This window comes from Mus caroli, unplaced genomic scaffold, assembly GCF_978045245.1.
Source record: "Mus caroli unplaced genomic scaffold, Mus_caroli_1 scaffold_7, whole genome shotgun sequence".
In the NCBI taxonomy this organism is placed as follows: domain Eukaryota; kingdom Metazoa; phylum Chordata; class Mammalia; order Rodentia; family Muridae; genus Mus; species Mus caroli.
Genome location: NW_028227262.1, coordinates 56,390,982 through 56,410,911, shown reverse-complemented (window position 1 = coordinate 56,410,911; position 19,930 = coordinate 56,390,982). Strand labels below are relative to the sequence as shown.

The window sequence follows — 19,930 nt, the reverse complement described above, 5'->3', positions numbered from 1 at the left end:
TCCTCTCTGTCTTCTCCCCTCTCTCCTTTCTCTTTGTGTTCTCCTCTCCTCTATTCCTTTTACTCTCTTTCTCTCCAGCCTCTCCTCTCCTCTCCTCTCCTCTCCTCTCCTCTCCTCTCCTCTCCTCTCCTCTCCTCTCCTCTCCTCTCCTCTCCTCTCCTCTCCTCTCCTCTCCTCTCCTCCCCTCCCCTCCCCTCCCCTCCCCTCCCCTCCCCTCCCCTCCCCTCCCCTCCCCTCCCCTCCCCTCTCCTCTCCTCTCTCCTCCTCTCTCCTCCTCTCTCCTCCCCTCTCCCTCTCTCTCCCTCCCTTCTCTCTTCCCCCGGCATTTCTACAATAAAGCTCTTAAACTATAGAGAGTCTCTGCTCATCAAGATCCGCTGCACACTCTGGTCAGTGTTGGGAACCTCTTCCCTCATCCCTCTCTTCCATAATCCCGGTGGCTTTAGCAAGGTAGCGCCAGGGATCCCCAGGTAGGGTTGCCCCTTGGCCACCCCCTGAAGAGTGGGATAGAGGAATGCCCACCCAGGGATGAGTGGAAGGTATTTAGCAGCCCTCCCATGCCTGACTGACTAGAGATTAGGTGGAACTCTGGCAGGGCGTGGGTCTTTCCTCTTCCCCCTCTTCCCCTGGGCCTCCCTTTTTTGTTCCAAACGCAGGGACTCTGAAACCTTTAGAGCTAAAAACAGGTAGCACACTTCATTTTATAGGCACAGGTAAGGATTTCCCAAATAAGACTCTAGTAGCACAGGAAATAAAACTACAATGAGCAATGGGACTTCATGAAACCAAGAGGCTGCTGCACAGCCAAGGGAACTGTGAACAGGAAGCCAGTCCATACAATGGGAGGAAATCTTTATCAGCTTTCATTGGGATTAGTTTCTACAATATACAAAGAACACAAGACACTAAACATTAAAGAATAAAAAAAAAACAATTAAAAAGGGGTTAAAGTACTGAACAGGAAATTTTCAAAAGAAGAAATGAAAATGGCTAGGAAATATTTTTAAATGTGCCTAACATCCTTAGCCATCAGGCAAATAAAAATTAAAACTACTTTAAGATTCCATCTCAACCCCAGTCAGAATGGTCATCACCAGGAATACAAATGACAACAGATGCTGGTGTGGATGTGGCAAAGAGGGATTCTTATACACTCTCAAGTGGGAGCTCAAGCTAGAACTAGGCATCTATCTTGTCGGTTCATCACATTTGAACCAAAGAAATGTCTGCTAATAGCTACTAGTGTAGCCTTTGGGTATCAGTCTAGAAGTTTTCAAAAAACTAGAAATAGGCCTGCTATGCTATATACCACTATACCTCCTATACCACCCCATGGCATAGACCCAACAACTTTATTCTTACTGCAGAGACACTTGCACACTCGTGTTCACTGTCTGTCTATTCATAATAGCCAGAGAATGGGCTCAATCTAGATGTGCACCACAGATGAATGGATAAGAAACATGTGGGATATATGTGCAGTGGAATACTACTCATCTAAAGAAAAATGAAATCAGGACATTTGTAGATAAATAGATGGTGTTTGACAAATTATACTGAGTGATGTAACTCAGGCCCCAAACATCATATGTCTTCTCTAACCAATTTCTAATTGGATTTGAATCTCACAGGAAGGAACTTTATGCCTGGTACTGTATCATGGCCAAAAGTCCATGACTGGGGAAATCCCAGTCCCTAGGGTGGGACCTGCTATCGTTATTTTGATGGATGATCATTTTGTCAAATCAGGCTCAAGTTCTGCTGTAAATATCACTCTCTGACACACTTTTTCTTGGTCTTTTCCCAAAGGCCAAATCCACTCCCCAAATCTGGAACGAGAGCGAGGACAGAGAAGAATGACAACATTCCTTTTATTCAAATTTTTTTGGAAGTTTACAAATGTATTACAGAATCAGTAAAACATCATATCCACTTTACAGGGCACGGATCTCAAGCAAAGTGTTCAGAACAGTCTCTGGCAGAACCCACGCCAAAAGCCCGTGACAGGCCTTCCTAACAAACAGCTCGACACTTGACAGATAACACAGACTCCAGCCTGCTTCACCTTCTTGGGCCCTCTGAGGTTTTGTTTATGCATGTGGAATTAAATAGGATCTGAGCAAAGCAACTCTGCAGGAACGAACGAGTTTAGGGAGAATAAATGCTGGCCTACTTTGTTGAAGATTACAGAAGAGTCATTGGTCTTATGTTGTTAACTCGGGGTCAGGATTAAACCAGAATACTTTATTGAAAACTATGGAAACCAACTAGATAAACATAAGAGAAGGTCATATTGGCAAATAACCTCCTAAAATTTAGAAACATTTGTTTGGTGACCTATTGAACACCAATGACCAAATGCCTAGACCATGAAAGTTTTCTTAGAAAATGCTCAAGATAGAACTAGACATCTATCTTGAGTTTATCACATCTGAACCACGGAAATGTCTGTTAATAGCACATGACCTTTTCAGCCTCCATTTTATTCCTCTGAGGGAGGCTGGTTCTGGAAGCCAGAAATGAATTTATATAACAGCCATAGCTTCCAATAGTTGTGCTCTATAGGGGTCTTGTGTTGACTGGGCTTCTACTATGAGGAAACAGAAAAAGAAATCAATTCTTCCTCCATCCTGACCTTCATGGCTTCTAGATGGTCATACACACATACGCTGGAGTGAACCCTGACAAGAAGGCAAAGGTCTCATTCCTATTTGCCGTTTGCTCAAAGAAATGTACTTTCCAAAAGGTGTTAATGTGTAACTGTCTTCAAGATCAGTAATGGAAGCCTGTGGAACAGGATCTGCAGAGCCTAAAGGTGCCACGCAGGTGCCAGAACAACTCTGCTTGCATGTGACATTCAGGCCACTGGCTCAAATTTCTACTTTCCTGGTCATAGGTGGATCTTTGTGAAGCACAGCGTCTGGTCTCTGTTAGGAGTATGCAAAGTATGAATTCCACTCTGCTTTGGAATTTAAGTGTCCTATGTCCCTATAGTATGGGCTGGGATGAGAAAACAGACTCTTAGCTGACCTCTGTAAAGTGAGCAGGAACTGCCCACATAACTGGCAAAGACCCTGAGCATGAAAAAGGAGGCCAAAAAGAGCCTTATTTGGCCTAAGAGTTCAGCTTCCTGTAGCTTCCACAGTGTGGGAGGAAGAGGAAATGGAGTCTCCCAGTTCTTTGTGATGGATGCTCCTTAAATGTCTGGTGTACTGCTCCTTTCCCAGGGATCCGGGAAAGAATCAGTGTATGAATAAGATTTGTCATAAGACAGAGGAGACCGGCTCTAGTCCATTAGCCCTGGCTTGTTGCAGTATTGTAAAGATACCTGGGGTGAGAATCCACTCTCCTTGGAAAGTGCAGTAATCCACTGCTTATCATCCACTGAGGTGGCAGGTAGAGCATACATAGTAAGTGCTGCATTCATGCCACCATGGGCCATAAGAAGTAGGAACTCCTAGAAGATGTGCAAAGAACGCCATCTTCCTACAGCTCTGTAGGAGGAGCATTCTATAGGAAAAGATCATGACTTTTCCTTTTAGAAAACCCAAATCTGTTCAGACAGCTGCTTGGACAGTAAATGAAAGATTATAGGATGCAGAAAGAGGGTTTCAAACAACCGACACCAGCAATTCTGCTTTATGCATGTTAAAAACCAGGAAACGAGGTCTGATTTTCCTCACCTCATTTACCTGCGCACAGGGTAGAGAACCTACAACTATACAGGACAGAAGGGCGGGCCTCTGAATGCTGTGATGGATGCTCAAAGCTACCAATCATCAGCATGAGCCCTTTCCGCAGGACCAGAGGTGGAATGTGCTAGCCAGAGCACTTGGGAAACTTTCAATGGCTTTTATACACTCCTTGACCTGGAGAATGGGGCTGGCTTAGCTGGTGCTGGATGTAGCAGCAGTGTGACATGAACTGAACTCTAGAGCTGCAGTTCTAAACAAAGTCAGCCCAATCATAGGAGAGGTGGAAAAAGTCTGCCAGATCATCATCAAAGAGAAAAGGGCAGAAAGACGGCTCTTCTGAAAGCCGGTCTACAGAAGATAAAACCTAAGGGGACTGAGTACAGGCCCCACTCCCACCCAGGGAAACTTGGCCAATAGGAGGGAAGGGATACACTGGAGGAATCTGGGAGGGCCTTAAATTCTCACCTTAGGAAAGAATGTACTTGAATTTGGGGAATGAGATTCTGGGTGTTATATCTTGGTTGTGACTTCAAGGTAGAGAATTTCTAGTTTACTGTCACGCTGCCCACTACTGTGCAGTGGCTTTAAGGAACTACGACTATTGTGAGGAGCTGGCCTTCCTCAAATGACATTCTCTGTAGAGCACCTGGCTGCTTTTAGAATGAGAAGAAATCTTCACTGGTTCAATAGAAGGGGGATGATCTTGCTGGTGGACAGTTTGACTCTGAAGCCTGTATGTATCACATTATATTTTAAGTTTTGGTCAGAGAGATCTTGAATGTTTTCTGGACAGCTAGACTTGATGTTACGTAAGCAGCTTCTATATTGCTTTCTTCTTGGGGCTGAGGGCTAGTCAAACCAAATCTGGGAAATGTAAGAGGTACCCTGCCAAGGACAGAGTAAGAAAACAACTTTCAATGGGAAAATTTCATTCTTTTGATTTGGGACCAGAGAGGATACATGGTTTCAACCATTTGCTAAGTGATCTACTTTCCCTCTTTTTTCTCTTTTCTTTTCTTTTCTTTTTTCTTTTTTCTTTTTCCAATAATGCCTTTTAATTCTCACCAATCAACAAACTCAAAGCTCCAAATTGGACTCACCCAGTGTCTACCAGAAACCTGCCACTGGAGTGGCACAGTGCTGCATATTTATCTCTTAAACAGTTTGCTAAGCATTTTTATTAACTTACTATACAAACGTAATAGAGTTAATTCTCCAGAGGCTTGGATAATTAATGAAACATTTAGATATGAAGATAGCATGCGGAAAACAGCCACAATCAACATTTGCATTGCTCCTTTAAAAAAATCAGTGACAATGACAAATGTCGTATTAATACCTATAAAGCAAATCATTTTAATACATCCTGGATGGAGTGTCATCATCGCATCCTTTGCAGTCTCCCTTGACCCCAGACCCATAGAGGATGGTGTCTGAAAAGCCACGCTTTACATTCTCTCCATTTAAAAAAAAAAAAAAAAAAAAACAACCCTAGAAAATGTTAAGTACTCTACTGAGAAGAGACCATGCTCACCTTATCACGGCAAATGGCCACTGAGACACACTGTGCATATGGGGACAGCACATCTCACACAAGGTGGGTCCTCTGATGGATTTTTGCCACAATCCACTGAGGAGAGGGAGAAAATGGACCAAGAGCAAGCGCTTCACTTTTTTTTTTTTTTTTAAAAAAAAAGTTGAAGCAAGGCAAGAAGTTTTATTTCACTGTGTATTTATCTCACCTGCAGTGAAACGTCTTCTTGAAGCAAACTCACTCTTGAGCCTTCCCATTTGACCAACAGTCCTCAAAGTTCAAAATGGAAATCTCTCTTGCCACAAGGTCTGTTTTTCCACGTTGTTTCCTATCATCTCAGCAGCTTGACCCTCCAGGGTAAGAAGACAGCCCCTGTGGTGACTAAGCTTGTCAGATTGGATTCTCTCTAAAGCACTGGGGACTAGTCAAGGTGGCTGTCACCTCTCTTTCTTTCTACTAGTTCTTTCTCCCTGACTCCATTCATATTCCACCACTCCTTTCAACATCTATCTGCTTTCTGTTTTCAAATCTCCTTGTGTAGTGTGCACCACGCCAGTGCACCCAGAGCCCCTCCCCCCACTATCTTCTTGTCCCTCAGTGCTAAATGCTGAAGCTCATTTGCTGTGAGGACAAACAGTTGTCAGGCTAAAGGCAGCAGCTTCGTCTGCCTTGGAAGAAGAAAGCAGAAAATACAATCCAGGAAACATGAGCACCAGACAACTCCACACTCAAAACAACACCATGCTGACACACACACTGGCACCGCTCACAATCACTGTGACTCCCCCCCCGAGGGACAGAGCGACATTAAGCAACTTCAAGGTTCCAAACAAGGATGGCATTTCTCACAGAACTGGACTGACACTGGCTGTTATCTCTAATCAGCAAAAGCGATATTTGTAATTAAAAAAAAATCTACTTACTTTGTAGAGAATAAATTCTACGGAGGGTGGGAGTGGACTTAAAGATGGACCATTAGATGCCCTAGAGCATAGAATGCCTTGGGTAGAATAGTTAAAATTTTCTTTTTCAGCCACAAAAAGCCAAATTGAATATACTCCTTTGAAAATAGTCTCACTGACATGTAACAGATTTGTATAGAAAGAAAACCAAACCAAATCGAAACAAACAACAAAAGCCAGGTGGTCCTGGGCCACCGTTTACTACCACTCGAAGGGATTGGTGGCCATGCATGCAAGTCCCCACGGAATCCTATGATATAGAAATTCTGTTGTTATTACAAAATACAAAAATATTTTATCAGAACTCTCATTTACATAGCATTTACAATGAACATGTAAATAACTTAGTCTGGGGTCCTGGCTAATAAAGTATTTACTGGAAAAGGGGTCCTAAAAGGAAGAGAACCAGAAAGAAGATAAGTGGGCAGGTTACAGTGTGTCATCTGGTTAATGGCCACTCCACCTTGGAAGGACATGACCTTCCCTGGCCTCCACAGCCTGTGTTTCCAAAGTGAAATGTGCAAATCATATTTAACATGTCCCAAACTGTGACACCAAGTGTATCTACCAAGCCAACCTGCAGCCTTGCCTCCCTCAACTGAGAGCATTCTCCATCTCTCCTCCACGAACCATCCCCAAGAGCACTTGAGAATTCACAACAGTGCACGTTTCAGAGTTTACATTCTTAGCTCCCATCTCCCCCATTCCCCGACCACTATCACATTACGAAATGATACAGTTTTTGCTCTTCTGTCTTTTCCTGCTGTGCAACTGTCCTCTGCCACCTAAGGTGGAGGATTTGGGGACACCGTAAGAGCTGTACTTGTGCAGGAGCTCATCACTTGTGACATATCGTAGGCGGGCTGGCTGCGGGATAGGTTCTCCTAGGAAGTAGCCCTCGTTGTCGGACTCTGAAGAGGAGGAGCAGGTGGAGCACCAATCATACTCCGTGAAGTAGGGTCCCCATCGTTCCCCAAAGGCATTCTGCAAAGCCAGGTCCGACACAGTCCTGGGACACTGGCCGTACAGATCCCGCCGGGAACCCTGCCCCAGGCTCTCCTGGAAGCTGCGTTGGCGCATGAACTGATCATAGTCCTCCCTGGCTCTCAGAGGGGGCCTTTCCTTCAACCGAGCGATGACCTCTCGCTCGCTGGCTAGGTGCAGGGCGTTGTCTGAGCGAGAACGTCGGGACCTCCTGGACCGGTGAGGGCGGAAGCGGCGGTTGTCATCCCTGGAAGTAGCTCTCCTCCGGGTGCGCTCACTCATGGGCTGGATGTGCACACCTTCCTGTCCTGGTAGCTTGCTGCTCGCTATGCCACCATCAAAATCAAAGCTCTGGTGCATCCTTCCATGGGACTGCAGGTCCCTGTATCCTAGGGGGTTGCTGAGCTGGTGAAGGTTCCCCTCCATCTCCTGGTACTGTTGTGCGGACAGCAGGCTGCGGACAGACTCTGCGCTCCTGAACTGCATTGAGGAGTTGAGAGTACCCATGTTGCTCAGCTTTTCCGAGACATTCATTCCAGAGTCTTTGCTGAGGTCAGGCATGGAAAACCGTGATAGGTGCTCCTGGCGCTTGGCACCACCTTCAGCAGACAGACCTGTGGGTGGGACAGGGGATAAGAGAGAAGAGTACAACTGTAGTTAATACAAACGTACAGGAATTGGGGGAAGTGTCACTACTACTTTCAGCCCGGGGTCTCTTTTGGGTGAAATAATAGCTGTGAAATATTTCACAAAGGCTCTCATGATGTCTACTTGGTATGGGATTCTCTACACAGAGAAGGTATAAGCTTCAAACTGTCAATAGACATGAACCTTCCTAGTTGCTGATTTCTCCAAAGGCTTACTAAGGGCTCATTGAGCATCCTATGTGCATTTCCTCTGTTTAGAACTTCCCATCACCAAATGCTTCTGTTGGATCTTCAATTCTAACCATGCTCTATAAAGGATAGCTATCTAGCCAGTGACTGGCCAGGCCTAAGCTGTTTCTTACTAAAATAAGCCTAGACTCTCATTCTAAAGTACTGCACTAGTTTGCTTCTTTGCTGGCCTGAAGCACTTTCCTGCTTGGCTTGTTTCCTTACGTGGTAGGTAGCTGTCCATCTCAAATGGCTTGGACACTTTGCGACTCCCTAGATGGAAAATAAGAGATACTGATTCTCTTGGCTTGGTCAGCGATTGACTGCCCTAGGATTATAAATAACTCTCTAGCAGCCAGAAGATGTGAATTGTGCGTGAGACATTCCTCTGTCCCCCAAGGAGGTGCCTTTGAAAATAAAGAACTGACTTTAATCACTACTGGTACCCAAGAAATGGGTCTCCATTCCTGAAGTGCTTTCACATTGTTAAGGCTTGAGACAGAAACCATTCTGAAGATGGTGGGAGATGTACACTCTAGGATTTCGCTTTTGCATATCTTAAAATGGTGCTCTATGGAGATGTTCCTCATCACAAAGGAAACGTTTGGCTATGTTGTCATTTCTGGACATGGACTGCAATAAGCCACCATTATCCCACTGCTGATTACCTGGGCCTCTCAGTGGGATCCAATATGTCCTCCTCCAGACAGACCTAAATCAATGCTGCAAGCTCTTAAGAATATGCAGTAACATCTAAAGCCAAGTAAACATGTGCAAATATACATAAATTATTAATTAAACCATTCTGTGGGGGCCTCTGGTATCATCCCTCCTGTGCATAACAACCCCACGTGGAGAGGCCTTGATTTCCCACTGTCATTTCCATTCCATTTCTGGTCATATGCCCAATAAGTTAGTAAGTACCTTCCAAAAATATACAGGCACATTTAGATAGTGGAACTTTCTTATAACAGCCTGGAACTGGAAATAATTTAAGTATCAATCAATGCAAATATAGATAAATATATTGTGATTCTGGTTGTCATTACTTGCTAAACTTTCCCTGGGCTTGTTGGAGAAATGGGTTTCAGGACAGAGTAGGAAAGCAAAAACATGAGTCTAGAACATCTTGTATAAAAAAGTAAATGTTAAGGAAAAAATGTGATGAGAGTCTGTTGGAAGACCACTTGGTCCCAACAGCATGTTCTGGACAGTTTGAACATTAAAATATTTATGGAAAGAAGCTATTTACAAACCATTGAAACAAATAGAAATTTGTAACTTCATACTGATAACAGCCAAGAAAAACATCAATGTGTCGGTAAACTGGGGAATGAGTGGGGATCTTGTATACAGCAGGATGCTGCTCACTGTCAAGGGAGGAAGGCTAGCCAGCCAGAGCTGGAAAGCCAGTTTGCAACTAACAGTATTGAAGGTTCTTAACACAAGAGCCCACCCCTCCCCCAACTCCTCTCAGATCCTCTCAACATCTCTATCCACCCAACTCCATGTTCTTTCTCTTGAAAAAACAAGCAAAGAAAAAAAAACAAAACAACCAACAAAACTGACAAGACTCCCAAATCATAATCTTTCCTTCCTCCTTCCCCTACTCTTCTTCCTCCTCCTCTGCCTCTCTCTTACACACACACACACACACACACACACACACACACACACAGTGAAACTCAAATATACAAGCAAAAGGCCAGTAAGACAAAAAAAAATGCAGAAACAAAGGCTATTTGAAACAAAAAGTCTAAAAAGTACAGTTTAGCTTGTTCTGTGTCAGCACCTACTGCTGGGCGGGAAGCGAAGCCGATCTGAATGTGTTTCCCTACGTGGTGCTTATGAATTACAGCAGAATTAGCAACTCTATAATAGTGAACTCCAGTGACACTGACTTGAGATCACCAGCGAAGGATAACTGGACAGTATGCGTGCGCCTCCAGGGTCCTAAGGGCACACTATATGTGGTATCTTAGCCAAGAAGAAAATTCAGGTCCTAGGTACATTCAAGAGGAACTGTGAGATGAAGGACTCCATATTAAGAAAAACAAGGACAATACAGTACAGAAGAAAAAACTAAACACAGGCTGAGAGAATATTCTATATGGCTCACTTAAATGTTTACTAAAGGCTCCTGTGTCAAAGGCATAGGTCCCAGCTTGATGCTATTAGAATGTCATAGACTCTGTAAGAGGTGGGTACAGTAGAAGTGAGTCAAATCACTGAGGGAATACCCTAGCAGGAGATACTGGGACCCTGGGCTTTTTCTCTGACCCCTTCCTTCTCTGCTTCTATGAGAAAGCTGCTGGTTTTACCACATGCCTGCCCTGGTTGCTACAAAGGACTAAATGAAAGCAGAAGGGAACCTCAGAAACTGCGAGTCAAATACACAGTTTGTCCTTATAACTGACTATCCTTGGCATTTGCCACACCAGTGGAAAGCTGACTAACATAGGCATGAAGGAAACATGGGAATTACATACAGTACTTGACCCTGATCTGAACTTGTCTCTTTGGAAAAATCAAAAACCAAATGGAAAGGTGTTGGTCTCTTACAAAGTTTAAACACAGACAAAAGGAAAAATGTATTTTGGCCATATGTAATATGGTTATTTGATAGTTGCAATAGTGTTGGCATGGGTCCTTAGTTTTAGAAACTACACACAAGAAACTACATTTAAAGAGCTAAGGGTGAAGTTATGCTCAGGTGGTTCTGAATCTCCCTGACACTAAGTTAAATCCAAAGAAGGCAGCAAATGTTAGCACCGGGTGACTTCAGTTAGGAAGTATACTGCAGGTAGTGTTTCTTCTCTTCCGTAGCACGGTGGTGTTTGCATGACCCCCCTTTACATCATGTTTAAGGATAAGCTAAGGCTGCTTATGGTGAAGGAACTGAGGGAAGGATGCTCGAGAACACTGGGATTGCTAACTAGACCTGGATGGAGTCTATAAGAAAATCTACAGGTTCAAAAAATTCAGGTGGTATCCTTTGAAAATATGTTTGCTTCATTTTATGTAAAACATACCTCAATAAAGCAAAAAAAAAAAAAAAAACCAAAAATAAAAAACAAACAAACAAACAAAAAAAGGAACCTTCATGAAAAGTCAAATTTTAATCTTGGAAATACCTACAGAGAAACTTCAGAGGTCTCTCTATCCCCATGAGGGACTGGTTATAGGACCTCCTTACATATCACAGCTGCTCAAGTCTCTGTGTAATAGGATGTAGGATATACTTTAAAACACCTGTATGTTATGTACAATCCGAAATGCAATGTACATTCAATGTAAGTAGCTGCCACACTATTCTGGGTAAGGAACAAGATAAAAAGGCTATCCCTGGTTTCATACAGATGCAGCCATGAGGTCTAACTGGATTTCTCACTAGGGGATTGCTGGACACACAGGTATGGAACCCATATGGAGCACCAACTGGGTTCTGCATCATACTCTCCAGGAATTTTTCAAATGGTTTAATTACTAATAACTGTCAGTGCAAGAGGAGCTGGGCTCCAGTGCCTGCTTTTCTCACTGCTTCTCCCCAGCATATAAATCATAAAAATTGACCTACAACCATTTAGTCACTTTCAGAGCCTCGTCTCGCTGAAGATGGGGAGAAGAACCTGACATGCGAGCTGATGGATGACCTATCTGAGCAGATGTGGATGAAGTCTCCCAAGGAAGAAAAGGGAATCTTCCAAAAGTTACCCAGCGGGCACCATTATCTTTATAGGCCTCTCTATGTAAGTTATTTAGTGGAACGAAGGTCAGCTTCAACAGCCTAGAAAATACCACAAATTCTCATGAAGGCTTTCCCCCAGCCAGTCTGGCAGTAAAACACTTCTGTGATACACGTGGACTGGTTCTTAGTTCCATGCTGAGGTAAAAGTGAGAAAGGTGGCTTCTACTCTGTTCTAGGAAGAAATGGGGCAGGGGAGCCTCTTGGGCTGTACTCCTACAAGATCCTAGTCCAAGGTGATCTGTGGGGAGTGTGTGTCATCATCTCTGTGCCCCCACCATTCCCATGAGAAGTGTTCTGCCAGGAGAAGTAGTTATCCGTGTTCAGGCCCAGTGTCCACAGTAATCCTGTCAGACAGACGTTACAGTGCTGAGGGATGTGACGTGAGATCACTAGCTTAGCCCGCTGCTCTTGAGAGAGACTGCTCTTGTGACTCACCAGCTCACATTTTCCTTTAGGGTCTTCTTGCATGCAAGGGCAGCTCAAAGATGAGCAATGCCTGTGTACTTGTTTCCAAAGAGGGTGGTTCTGTGGTTAGTTTCTTTATTGGCAAATCCAGAGTTTTAATGCAAACTTCAAGGCCCAGCTTTACTTGGCTCCTAACCTCTCCATACACATCAAGTCCGTGCTTCCTCGCTTACTCTACCTCCACCATGACTGCAGACGGCTTCCTCCTTCTGCACACCGACGTGCTCATGCGTACCCTAGGGAATCTTTCCCCTTTGCATGGCTGACTTCTGCTTGTTCAAGTCTACACACAGATGGCAATTCCACAGCACTGGGGGCATCACTCTTTAAAAGGTAGTTTCACCCCACGAACAGCCAACTCCTTTTCCACTTGATTTTTATTTAAGCTGTCCATCCTCTATTGCAATTTTTAAGAATCTGTGTATAAGGTTATAGCTGAAATGGTTCTGTGAGGGAGCAGCAGTCCTGTTCTCTGTATTTTCACAGAACTAGTAGGATCAAGAACCCTGTGGGTACTCAGTGCATGCGTTTAGAATAAAGGCAAATAAATCTCTGTGCAGCCCACAGCTTGGGTAAAGTGATCACCTTTGGCCTGGTGTGGGCCAGGGATGCAATTCCAATGTGTAAGATTGCAAACACCAGGGACAAAGCACTACAATCAAGCTTATCGGTCTTGTGGTCTCTGGCAAAGCATTGTGCAGCTCGGCACTGGGGCGTTCCTGATTTGAAGCAGATATGATTTATAATTAGCTCCCTGAACTGTGAAAATGTTTTTGTCTTATTGATCACAGCTCTGAAGGTTGGTTTAAGTTAGCAGTTCTCAGGTCCCCAAGACAGAATAATATCCCCAGAGCTCATTCCCCATTGAGAAACATTTCCCCCTTTGCAAACAATGCATAGTAAGACAGCTACCTTCTGGCTGGGTAACGTTGACAACCCTGTGAGCTGTATAATTAAAATGGGCACAATGATAATATCTGGGTAAGAAAGTGGCAGTAATGCTCAAAAGGGGAAGAAGGAACTTTCTGTTTAAAATATATTGTAGACTATGAGTTTTTGTCCTGTCAATCCTTCTAGTGGGGCTAAGCCCCCAAGGTGGGAATATTATCCTTTTATCTGTCTCCCCTCACCTGGCATCTAAGATGGTATACAAGAGAGAAAGCAAGGCCTGAGAGTTCCCAAAGAAAGAAATCACGCCCCTAAAATTTTATACCCACAAAACCAACCAACCAACCAACCAAACAAAAACAAACACTGGCTAAAGGTGGTTTTGCGAGAATGAATGAATCTGTGAGCTACAACCCATGCTGTCTGACACATTGTAATGTTCACTAGACTATCAGAATAATTTGACTCTCCTGTGATAATCTGGGATTTCTTCCTGATATTGCTGACATTGGATTATTGACTGTGTGTAGAAAGACTCATTACTAAAATTTGGAAAATCAGTATGACGGAGTCAAATAATGAGTTCCCTCAAATGTCCCTCCACTTTCCTGAAACACATGCACTTTTCTTGCCACTAGAGCACTGGTGCATGTGTGTGTATGTATGTATGTATGTATGTGTGTGCACAAGTGTGTGCATGTATGTCTGTGTTTGCATATGTGTATATATGTGTTTCTATATATGCATGCATATCATATGTACCTATGTACCAGCACACATATGGAAGAGTGATACATTTTGTAGAAAATGCTGGCTACAGAGAAGTCTGGCCCCACATTTAAAACTGGCATGATTGAGTGTCCCCGTGCTAGAGGACCTGGTTAGAGAATCCCCTCATCACTCAGACAAAGCTGCCAGGCCTTTTCCTTCCAAGTGAAACTCTGTTTTATCAGTAGACAGGGTTTTCTTCTTCAAATCATATAGACTTTGTGAACAGTATCTGATGGGGATGGCTGGGTGAACGGATTTGATTTGTCTTTTCTGAGAGGCTGTGGCATACAGGGCCACAAGTGGGATCCTTTCAGCACCTCCAGGCCTCACTCCAGCAAAAGGGGGTCAGGATGGAATTTAGCTTGTGAGTCTCTGCGGTTCATTGGTATAGCCAGGATTCTGTAAGTGACATCAGCATTTTCATGTGGGCAACGTTCTTGTCCGCTACAGAGAGGAGACGTTCACAGAAACTGTCAGTGGTGAGAAAAGTCAATGCCTCAATGCACTGCCACGGTCCGATGGCAGAGAGATGCTGCCTTTGCTGTGTTCCCCTCCCCCACACGTAGAAGAAGATGCATGCTTAAGAAGAAAACAGACTTAAATTTAAAGGCAGCCTGTGGGCACAGTGTTCTGTTCCTTATTTATCACCCTGTCTTGTTCCACTCCCTGAAAAAGAAACCTAGCAGGAGAAGACAGAGAATTATGACTGCGCCAGCTTAAAAGACATGCTCACACTTCACATTGCCGTGCGGGAGAAGAAACGGAATCTGCTCGGCTTTGTCCTCTAGACATTTGCTTCTCAAAATGATGATTTAGCTCCCCTTCAACAAGGTTTCCCCCTACATTATTTTTGTCTCTGCTGATGAAGAAATAGGAATTATTTTAGATAAAAATTCACAGATTACATGTAAGAACCAGCAACATGAAAAAAATTAAAATACTTAGAATAAGAATTTGCAAACTTTGTCTGGGTCCCCAATTCATTTCTTCGCTTGTTTTTGTAAATAAAATTTTATTAGAATACAATCATACTTACTCATTTGCATATTATCTATGACTATTTCCCAGAATCCAATTGTTCGCTACAGTTGATAAAGAGTACATGACCTGAGAAGCCAAAATCATTTTCTCTTTGGTACTCTATAGAAATGACTGTGTTATAGCAATTTGCATGCATCAGTATGTCTCAGACCATGTGAGAAAGGTCTTAGAAGTTCAAGATTGTTTGGTGTGTGTGTGTGTCTTGTGGGCACGCGGTTTGATCAGGCCCCTTAGGATCCTTTTTTTCCTACTGAGTCCACTGATTTCATCAACATCCTGAACTTCAAACAGGCAGCAGCTGCTAAGGAACTGTCATCTAGGCAGTGGAGTTTAAATACCACCATATGTTTCTTGATGACAGGCCCTGGAATGGTTCAAAATGAGTGTGACAGGGCAGGCTGGAGGAAGGGATGGCAATAAAGGGAAATGGGGCGGGGCAGGGTATTCACACACACAGTCCCTGATCTTCAAGATGGGGTCTGTAGACAGGGGCATATCCTGGGGCCTCCCAGACCCTAACCAGAATTGCAGAATCCCAATCTATGTTCAAACAAGATAGATCCCATGGTGACAACTTAGTGCTTTCCAGACATGATTAACAAACAAGTAGACCATGCTGGAGGTTTGACTCAGGCAACAGCAGATACCAGGAGATGTGAGCTCAGTGGCTTCCAGTGATGGAGAGTGGAGAACCAAGGGCTTGGAGATCCATGTAGTTTTCTCAAAAATGTTAACCTAACCCTGACATTGACAGGCACGGTATGTATAGGTGTGAACAGGAGGCTTTGGGATGACACCATGCCAGAATATTACACTGTAGGGGAAAAGGGTCTAACCAAGACACCAGAGCAACACAAGCAGGGCAGGGGACAACCCTGGAAAGGAAACAGCAGGATCCTAAGGTAGATGACGGCATGCTGTATTAATCCTGACAGTGTGGGCCAAGAACTCCATGTTAGTGATAATTAGGGCGAGACCTGGAGGATGAGGAGAGAGCCAAGCCAAGGGTGAGGAAAGTATTCCAGGCAGAGGGAGCAAGAACATTTTGTGACAAAGAAACTTTTCTATGTTCTTGCATATGCCAGCAAGGTTTTGCTGAAAGAACCCTGATATAGCTGTCTCGTGTGAGGCTATGCCAGTCCCTGGCAAATACAGAAGTGGATGCTCACAGTCATCTATTGGATGGAACACAGGGCCCCCAATGGAAGAGTTAGAGAAAGTTACCCAAGGAGCTGAAGGGGTCTGCAACCCTATAGGTGGAACAACAATATGAACTAACCAGTACCCCCCGGAGCTTGTGTCTCTAGGTGCATATGTAGGAGAAGATGGCCTAGTCAGCCATCATTGGGAAGAGAGGCCCCTTAGTCTTGCAAACTTTATATTCCCCAGTACAGGGGAATGCCAGGGCCAAGAAGTGGGAGTGGGTAGGTAAGGGAGCAGGGCGGGGGGAGGGTTTAGGGAACTTTCGGGATAGCATTTGAAATGTAAATAAAGAAAATATCTAATAAAAAAGGCAAAAATTTAAATAAAATGTATATTGGTGAAAGTAAAAAAAAAAAAAAAAAAAAAAGAAGTACCAGACTTGGCATTAGATAATGCCATGTCCCTAAACCTTTGTCAACACCTTCTTTTAGAAATGTTCTTACCAGAACATAGGATACAACCTGGAGAGGAAGATTCATTTAATTGAATTGTTTTTCCAACCATGTCTTTGTTTCTGATGCAGTTATTCAGCTGTCACTAAGCTGAAAGACAGGGTAGTGGGTAAGGCCTCTCATGGATGCTAAGGGGTCATGCTAATATATTTCTAACCCCCCCCCCCACACACACATATACAGACACACAGAAGTGGCAGAAGGAAAATGTACCTGGAAGATTCTGTGTGAGGGAGAGAGAGGCAAGATGAGGCTGAAGACATAAACAAGAGCCCAAGGAAGTGTCCTTTGTCTGACTGCAGGTGGGGATAAGACTTCTGAGGGATAGCTCAGTGAAGGGCAGTGACTTTGGATTTTACCTATCAGCTCTCTGCCCCCTCAGTTAAGATTTGGGGCTCAATGAGAGATTGATTTCAAATGCTCTCTCTCAAGTGGAATTATGGCTGAGCCTGATCCCTGAGACCAACATGGTGGAAGGAGAGAACCAGCTCCCATGTCATCCTCTGACCTCCACACATGGGCTAAGGCACAGGCACACCATCAAATGCATATATGCACCCACATGCTCTCTCATACACATGGGAAGTGTAAGGAAAAACAGTACAGGCATGTTTTATAAAATGGTTATAACTATAATCTAGGGGTAAAGTCGCCAACTGGATTAATGCAGAGAACCCCAAATACCGCTGGTGCATTAAGATTATGTGCATGCTAAATCTTACTGGCCCTCACTCCATATTGGTGACTTGAGGGAATTCTTACACGTGTTGTCATATCTCCATATGAGATTTTCTTTTTTTTTTCAAATGAGTAATAAAGTGCTGGGATAGCCTGCTCAGGTCACACAGCAGCTACTCCACAGGTTGCCACATGCTTGCCTTTCAGTACTGGGACCACAAAAGAGAATGTGGCCTGGACACCTGTATTCAGTATGGAGAAGCGTAGATAGCAAAGAGAGAGGTTGACATTCGCCCATACCCTGTTAACTCAGAGGCAGCAGTGATGAAGTTGGTCCTTTGTACTAATATACAGTTTCATGTACAAATACAAATCATTTCTACCCATGACATGGGGGACTCACACAAATACAATAAAGTCACTGTGGCCAGATATAAAGAATACACAGAATGGCTCCATGTCTGTAGAACGAATTATAACATTGAATGTATCTGTGCTGTTAGGTGTTGGGAAGGGGCACAGTGGGGTGAGGCACAAAGCAACTTTTGGGTGCTGGGCGACTCTTACTGTGAACATGGCAGCATGAGTGTAATAATTCACGGAGCTTCAATATTTCTGTTTGTATAATATCTATGATTACTAAGTATCACTCTGCCTCCAAAAGGCAGGGACTTAATTATGACTATTTTACATGCAAACTGGAGAACTCTCCCCTCCCAACACATCCTTTTTCAATGGTGTCCTTCTGTTATGTGATGCAAATTGGAAGCCAATACACTTCTTGTGGTGCTGGGGATGAAAGCCAGGGTTTCATTAAAGCTAAGAAACTTCACATCCACTGAACTACAACCCCATTCTCTTTTTGCTCTAAGTTGGCATGTTCTGGGGATTTCACCATCAATGGTCAGATGTCTGGCCAAACTCATATTTATTATACTTGCCTGTCTACCCTATTGCCTTCCCCTTTAGGCATATGCATTTCTTTCTTATGTACTGCCATCTAGAAAAGGATAAAAGATGTCTGGATGAAAGTGGTTTACAGACTTAAGAGACAGTGCATAATGTTCCCTTGTTAGCTTTGGATCTTTGGTTCCATGATCCTACTTCACCAGAGCTAGAGACTGACAGAGCGTCACTCATGACTGTATTTATGATGAAGCCGGTTTTCTAGACTGCCTAAAAGATGGACTCAGGGATATAATAGACATGCCTGGGTGGCATGCTTTAAAAGAGATTGGTAGGTCAAAGAAAGGAGGTGGGCTAATTGAAAAAAAGGTGTGGATTAGTTAGGGGATGGGATTCCGAGGGGAGGCAGGAACAGGAGAGTCATGGCTCTGAGTTTTCTCAACTGTGTCAAACTTTTATAAAATACAAGCAGTAGAATATAGTTATAGGAAAAAAATAAGTTTTTAGAGAGCTCATCCTTTCGAGGGCACATAACAGATTGTTATGCAGGAGATGCCAGCAGTGGTACTTCCCCTTGACAGAGTAGGAACTAAAGATAGAAAAAGATGAGCATGGTACCCAAGGTCACGGGTGAGAGGGGAGTCAACGGTGGAAGCAGTGACTAAACTGGTCTTCCAATCTTCTGAGACAGCCCATTTTATAGCTTTATCAGGCATGCCAGTCATCCAGGGATGTCCTAAAAACATATCTAGGTCCACTGAGTCTAAGGTGGGATCCAATATTCTGAATTATCTAACAATCTCCTAGAAGATGCTAATAAGAGTTGTTATTAGCCACATAGTTGAAGATGCCACAGTGGTCTTTGTTTTTTAATTATTTTTTCATTCATGTATGTATATATGAATATAAATGTGTGCACATGCATGCGTGTGCATGTATGTGTGTATGCATGCACACATGAGTATGTGTGCGCATGCATGTATGAGTGTTTGTGTGTATTAGAATATGGAGGTCAGAAGACAATTTGCAAGAGCCGATCTCTCCTTCTACCATGTGGGCTCTAGAGATCAAATTCAGGTTATCAGCAGTCTCCTTTGCCAGCTGAGTCTTCTTGATAGCCCCTGTAGAATAATATATTTGAAAATTCAAGAGTATGAGACCAAAGCCAAGTACCATGTCTAAGACACTGTGTGTTCTGGTGACCAACCAAGATGCTTTTTTTCTGGGCATATAAAATCCCCCAAGGTTCTGGTTAGGGAACCATACAGGGACGGGCTCTAGAACTAGGACTTGCTCTGCCCTGTTTCCTTCTTTTTGTTGATGGCCATGAAGCTATCACCCACCTAGCCCCTACTTCTGCTGGGATGAGTAAAGCTAGGACTAGGTTCCTAGAACAGCATAAGGATGCCAAGCTGGGCCACAGGACCATCTTCCCCTGCTCACATTCTCCAGTTCCCAGCAGCCCTTGTACATATGCCTGGCTTCCTCAGTTAACTTGGCCTTGGCAGGGTTCAACAGCTGCATGGACAGAATAAACAGCTGTTTCCTGGTAGGAGCTATATCCCCACAGAGTTCCCAGGGCTCTCAAATCTTTCTTCTTCCTTCTTGAAAACCTTCCCATGAATGCAGCTTGTGAGTTAAGGAGGCTTCTGATGGTATCCCCTCTCCGGATTATGTTGAAAAGAGTTTTTGTAAAAGCAAGAAACTTGTGGAACTTTTATAGGACCT

General features: G+C 43.8%; 1 protein-coding gene across 5 annotated transcripts in view; it reads right to left on the bottom strand.

The window, feature by feature from the left end:
• Nucleotides 1-5,385: 5,385 nt before the first annotated feature.
• Prickle2 (prickle planar cell polarity protein 2) overlaps nucleotides 5,386-19,930 on the bottom strand; it is a 328,810-nt gene continuing 314,265 nt past the window's right edge. For all 5 annotated transcript variants that reach the window (XM_029478412.2, XM_021164852.3, XM_021164854.3 and 2 more), the window contains one exon: nucleotides 5,386-7,789. In XM_029478412.2, the coding sequence (XP_029334272.2) occupies nucleotides 6,915-7,789 (875 nt within the window). In that variant the 3' untranslated portion in view covers nucleotides 5,386-6,914. The remainder of the gene's footprint in view (nucleotides 7,790-19,930) is intronic.